Raw genomic sequence first — 5,295 nt, 5'->3', positions numbered from 1 at the left:
TTTTTTTTTGCTGACGTTGTTGTGTATTTTCTTCTATACTATAAAATTCGTACATTATGATTAAAATGTTTGGAATTTTGTTGAAAATTCGCTGAAGTTAATTTAATTTTGTGCAAAGTGATCCTAAGTTTGAATTTTTGATTTACAATTACAAAATTAACGACAAAAATTTACTATGAAAAATATTTTGAAAATCATAAAAAAAAATCAATGCAAAAATACTTTTGCAAGGGACTGATTATGGTCAAGTCCCCGGAACCATGTGCTTTTGTGTCATTCACCTTAAAATTAATTTTAATGTAATTTGAAATATTCTAAAAAAGCCTGGGAAATTTTTATAACAAATATTACACCTATTGTAGTCATTCTGAAAATAAGTAGGTACTTTTTTTATTTACTACTACATAAATATGTATTTATGCGTCGTCCTGCAGGTCATCGAGCCCGTTCTCAAAGTACATCGCGCCTACAGATTTATCTTGAAATCGCCACAATGTGACCGTTACGTATTCTGTGAACTAAATTCGCCCGAGCAAAATGCAGTTGGCAGCAATGCGCGTGGCCTGATTTCAGGTGTCAGTCTGAAGATTGTGAAAATCGGCAGCATGGGAGCCGCTATATTCATTAGCACCGAAACTGGCACACCGTTCTGGACATTGTTTGGTGTGATAAATGCGCCACACAACTGTGAGGTAAGCACATCGAATTAATAAATAAGCATACGGCAAAGTTAGCAGCGTCTTCGCTTTATTCGCAGAATGCGATGCGACATAGTTTCGGGTTTTTTTTATTGAGTTAGTTAAACAATTTTGATAACGATTACATACATACGTTTAAATGTTTGCCTTTCACTTGCTTGCTAATGTGTCAATATGTGTGTCAATATGTGTGTATTACGTGGTTCTTTCTTTTTCCATTCGATTTTAGGTCAAATATCCAGTCGATTGCAGTGGTTTCCATGAGGGCGAAGCTAAAGTCACCACTGAATATGTACACAATGAGTTGTAAATGGATGCGATGGAAAGGTGAAGTTTACAACAACAACAAAAAAGGAAGCTGTGGATGTGATGTTGATCTACAAAGCTGCGATAGGAATGCAAATTGATTGTGGCTGCATAATTATAGTTAATATTAGCTAGTTTTTAAACGTACTTTAAATAAATGTTTAGCCGCTAAATATTAAGAAAATATAAATTATTCATATGTAAATTTTAACAATTCTTTTGACTTTATGGTTACGTAACTGCTTATTTTAAAGGTAACTAACATTTGAATTATCATATCGCTCAGTTTTGCTATTCTGTTTTTGCATTTAATTTCGTGGGTTGACACACAGGCAGACCTGAATACTAATCTCTATAGCTTACAAGAGACTTGATGTTTAGTTTACGGAGGCATTTTGCGGAGGCTGTGCTCAAAGAAAGTGCTGAGAATTTGTTTTGACTTGCTTACAGAACACAATCATGGAGTTCAGTTGACGTCACTTTTATCCCCTAGGTTGGTAAGGTTAACAATAAATAACTTTAAGGGATTAATTTAAGCTACATGCCTACATATTATAAGCTTTTCTCACTCATTTGTTTACAGAAAAGCGCAAATAACATAAAATATTGTTGGTAATTCGTATACGCAGAATGGGCACAATAGACCTACTGGATGCTGTGCTTTATTCAACTATCTATCTATCTCTTTCCATGGGCTGTCCACCGACTAGTTATGTGCTCTTTACTTAAAGGATAAAGTTTAACGATCTTCTTCCGCCTACTACTACTACATTTCAATAATTTTGGTGCTATCATCCTAGACGGACAACTTTTATGGAGGTTTCACATTAAACGAAATACCTCCAAAGCCTTAACAGCAGGATCTTTGACAATAACACTGGAGCATACCGCCTAGCAGAATCCTATGGATTTCGACTCCTGTGATAGAACCCATTATCAGCTATGCATCTGTTGCGAGGTGTTTTGGCCATCGAGGCTACTTGAGAAACGCAATATGCAGCCTCTAATTCGTAGACAAATAGCTAGGCTACTATATACCAGGATTGTTGAAACCGAAGTCTATGATAACAAAAGGTTATGCTCCTCTACTGTGGAGTCTAGTTGTGGACGAACTCCTGAAGATACTCTCAAAAATGGCGTCCGCTGCTACCCTCTGCGAAATGGTTAAAAGAGTACTTAATCTTGCAAAAAGGTGGTATGCTGATATGGCTCTGGGCGTATTAAGGCAGGTGTATATGGCACTAGACTGAAGCTTTCAGTGCACTTGGTAACCTTTCCAAGCATCTTCCAAGCGGAAGTTGATGTTATTAGTCTGTGCGCAGAGATTAATCTTTGTAGAAGTCGTCGAAGTGAAAGGATCCTTATACTAAGTGATAGTCAGGCATCACTTATGGCTCTCTAATTCTTCGATGTCAAGTATTCATTGGCTATGGAGTGCATAGTGAAGCTAAATGCTCTTGCTGAGGACAATGCTATCTAACGTACATATATGGACACCAGGGCACAAGGGAGTCGAACCGAACGAAATGAGGAAGCTGATCAGTTAGCCAGAATGGCTGCTACCTGATCCCAATAGGACCTGATCTCTTCCTTGTGGTATGTACTATTTAAGACGATAAAGGAAACGCTCGGAAAGCAAAATACCAGATACCAGAGATAACTGCATTGCTGAAACACCATGGGTATTCGTAAGGCTTAGAGCTTACTAGGGGGCTACTATCTACAAATGATTATAGGTATTTCGACTGGACATTGCAGGTTAAGAGGCTACATGCATAAGCTATGGATCTGGTCAAGCGATCTGTATTGCTGTTCCTACTCCTCCTGGAGTCTGAGTCCATTTCACGGAGAAAAGAGAGGTGCACAGAATATCTATGGTCAAGAGAAGATCATATACACTCCCTACCCCCGGGATCTATTCAAAAATTTATAGAGTGTATACGGCTATATGCAGGGTTTTGATGAGGGCACAAAAGGCCTATTGGTACCAGTGCTTACTCCATTTATATCTCTATCTATCTGGCCATTCTGTCTGTGATCGCTATAGTTGACAACCCCATATGCTCTGCCTGCCACGAAGAGGATATTTCATTATTTATGAGCCAATGTTTTTAGTTTTTAGAACTATTCAACCACTACAACTATTCAGTTTAGTTTGATAAAAGAGTTTCACGTGTTTTGTTTTTTTGTAATCAGTAATGAGTCATTTCTATTATGAATGGCCTATGAGTAAAACCAAATAAATTTTATTAAATTATGAGCTGCACGCGCAGATACATATCTACTTTCTAAAATACTTATACATATTTAGAAGAATCTACATTAAAAATTCCATTGATTACTGTACTTTTTCTTTGTTCAAAAGCTAGTACATAGCCTTACATACATATTACTTAGTATGTACATACATACATGCTATGTACATCATACTACTACATATAAACGAAATGAAGTTGTTCATTTCTTCATGTTCTTGCAGACCCAATCCATGCCATCCTGTAATGGTAAAAAACAATGCAATGTAAACTTTCCGTATACGCATATATGTAAGTATACTCGCATGCACATACGTATTTCGTTTGCATTCTTGCATGCTACTCACTTTGATGCCAGTGCCGTCGACGGCTGAACAGCCTATTATCTGCCAGGTGCGCTCTTCTAAACGCACTAATTGCACCGCTTCGGCTACCTCAGATGCGGTAAGCGCATTTGGTAGATCCTGTTTGTTGGCGAACACCAACAATGGCACCTGCTTCAGACGATTGTCCATAAGTAGTTCGAAGAGCTCGCGGCCAGTTTCGGATAAGCGTTCACGATCGGTGCAATCAATTACGTAAATCTATGCGAAAAAAGTGGAAAATGTTGATTTTTTATTTCTTCTTTTAACTAGTTTATTATTATATTTGTTTTTACCAATACATCCGTGTTGGCAAAGTAGTTTTTCCAGTAAGGCCGTATTTTCCACTGACCGCCAATGTCCCAGACATTGAGCTTGAAGCCATCGGCTGCCACGGATTTTATGTTGAAACCAGCTGTTGGCGTTACCTGTGGCCAACGAGTTAACATACATATGTATGTACGCACGTACATATATTATTCACTAACAGTTCACAAACACACTTATTGCAATCGAAATGTTATCATTCGTTAAATAGTTAATACAAAACAAAATTTACCGTTGAAATTTCTTCAGATGCCAATTGCTTCAGAATTGTCGTCTTGCCAGCATTATCTAGGCCAAGTAACAGTATTCTGGCTTCTTTGTCAGGGCTGGGGCGTAGTTTTCTTAACAAAGATAACAAACCCTGAAATATTTAGAGCAAAAAAACTGCATACAATAATAAAAGAAATTTTATAGATACATACATGTGTATATACATAAATAGTAAACCTGCAGAGAAAAAATAAATCAGAAAAACATTTAAAAAATAAATAATGGGAATAAAGCCTTTAAGCCAGCTTAGAGTGAAAAGTTGCTAAATCTACCTTATTAGGTAATAAACATTACATTCTGATATTGGAAGCAAGACAAATTAAAAATGCACCGTTTCCAAGAACAACGAAATCGTTTTTATGCCTAGTTACAGAATTCTGGGAAAAACAAACAAATTTGCAAATTTTAAAGAAGGAAAAAGCTTTATTCAAGGGATATAAAAAATTGACATTAATATACATTTTTGATGTGTAAACATCTTTGCTCCCGTTAAGGGCAAAATTAGCGTAAACCGGCACGTGTAAACCAAGACGAATTCAGAAGTAGTACAAATGGGCAACACTGCTAGTTCGGGACTTTTACCGTCCAATTTCGAGACTAGTTCGGGGCTAGTTCGAGAATAGTTCAGCACTTGATCGGCACCATTTCTTAATTACAATTACAAAGAGGGAGCCTACATTTTACGCAAACTCCGAAAAGCGATTGTATTTTTATGAGAAGCTGTTTTCCTTGTCAGAAACACATCCGGAGGTTTGCCATTTAAAACACTATTTGTATTAAAAAAAAAACTATTAAAAAAAAAACTATTTTAAAAAAACTTTTTTTATTCGAAAAAACTCAGTTATTAAAATTTTTCTTAAACTAGTGTTTGAAAAAAGTTAAAAAACCGGCATCAAACATTTTTCGTAAATTTTAATATTATCACGAAATATTTTGGTGCAAGTCTTCAAATATAATACATTTTAAATCCCGGCGGAAACCCCGAAACTTGTTTTTGGTGATGCAGTTTAAGGTACATACATACATACATACATACATATTTTTATATGTATGGACTAGCGTTGGCAGATTTTTTCC

General features: G+C 36.3%; 2 protein-coding genes across 3 annotated transcripts in view; one reads left to right on the top strand and one right to left on the bottom strand.

Annotated features, from left to right (window-relative positions):
• The window catches only part of LOC118736888, a 22,729-nt gene extending 21,526 nt beyond the window's left edge, over window positions 1–1,203 (top strand). For both annotated transcript variants that reach the window (XM_036467011.1, XM_036467013.1), the window contains 2 exons: window positions 435–692; window positions 928–1,203. In XM_036467011.1, coding sequence (XP_036322904.1) covers window positions 435–692; window positions 928–1,008 — 339 coding nt within the window. In that variant the 3' untranslated portion in view covers window positions 1,009–1,203. The remainder of the gene's footprint in view (window positions 1–434; window positions 693–927) is intronic.
• A 1,967-nt stretch (window positions 1,204–3,170) lies between these two features.
• LOC118736890 (ADP-ribosylation factor-like protein 3) overlaps window positions 3,171–5,295 on the bottom strand; it is a 61,452-nt gene continuing 59,327 nt past the window's right edge. The window contains exons 2-5 of the mRNA XM_036467015.1: window positions 4,181–4,309; window positions 3,918–4,049; window positions 3,607–3,843; window positions 3,171–3,500 (exon numbers count right to left, since the gene is read on the bottom strand). Coding sequence (XP_036322908.1) covers window positions 3,462–3,500; window positions 3,607–3,843; window positions 3,918–4,049; window positions 4,181–4,309 — 537 coding nt within the window. The 3' untranslated portion in view covers window positions 3,171–3,461. The remainder of the gene's footprint in view (window positions 3,501–3,606; window positions 3,844–3,917; window positions 4,050–4,180; window positions 4,310–5,295) is intronic.

This window comes from Rhagoletis pomonella, unplaced genomic scaffold (assembly GCF_013731165.1).
Source record: "Rhagoletis pomonella isolate Grant_MI unplaced genomic scaffold, Rhpom_1.0 Rhpom_scaffold_00004, whole genome shotgun sequence".
Taxonomy (NCBI): Eukaryota; Metazoa; Arthropoda; class Insecta; order Diptera; family Tephritidae; genus Rhagoletis; species Rhagoletis pomonella.
The sequence above is the reverse complement of the archived record's forward strand: the minus strand, read 5'-3'. Positions and strand labels throughout refer to the sequence as shown.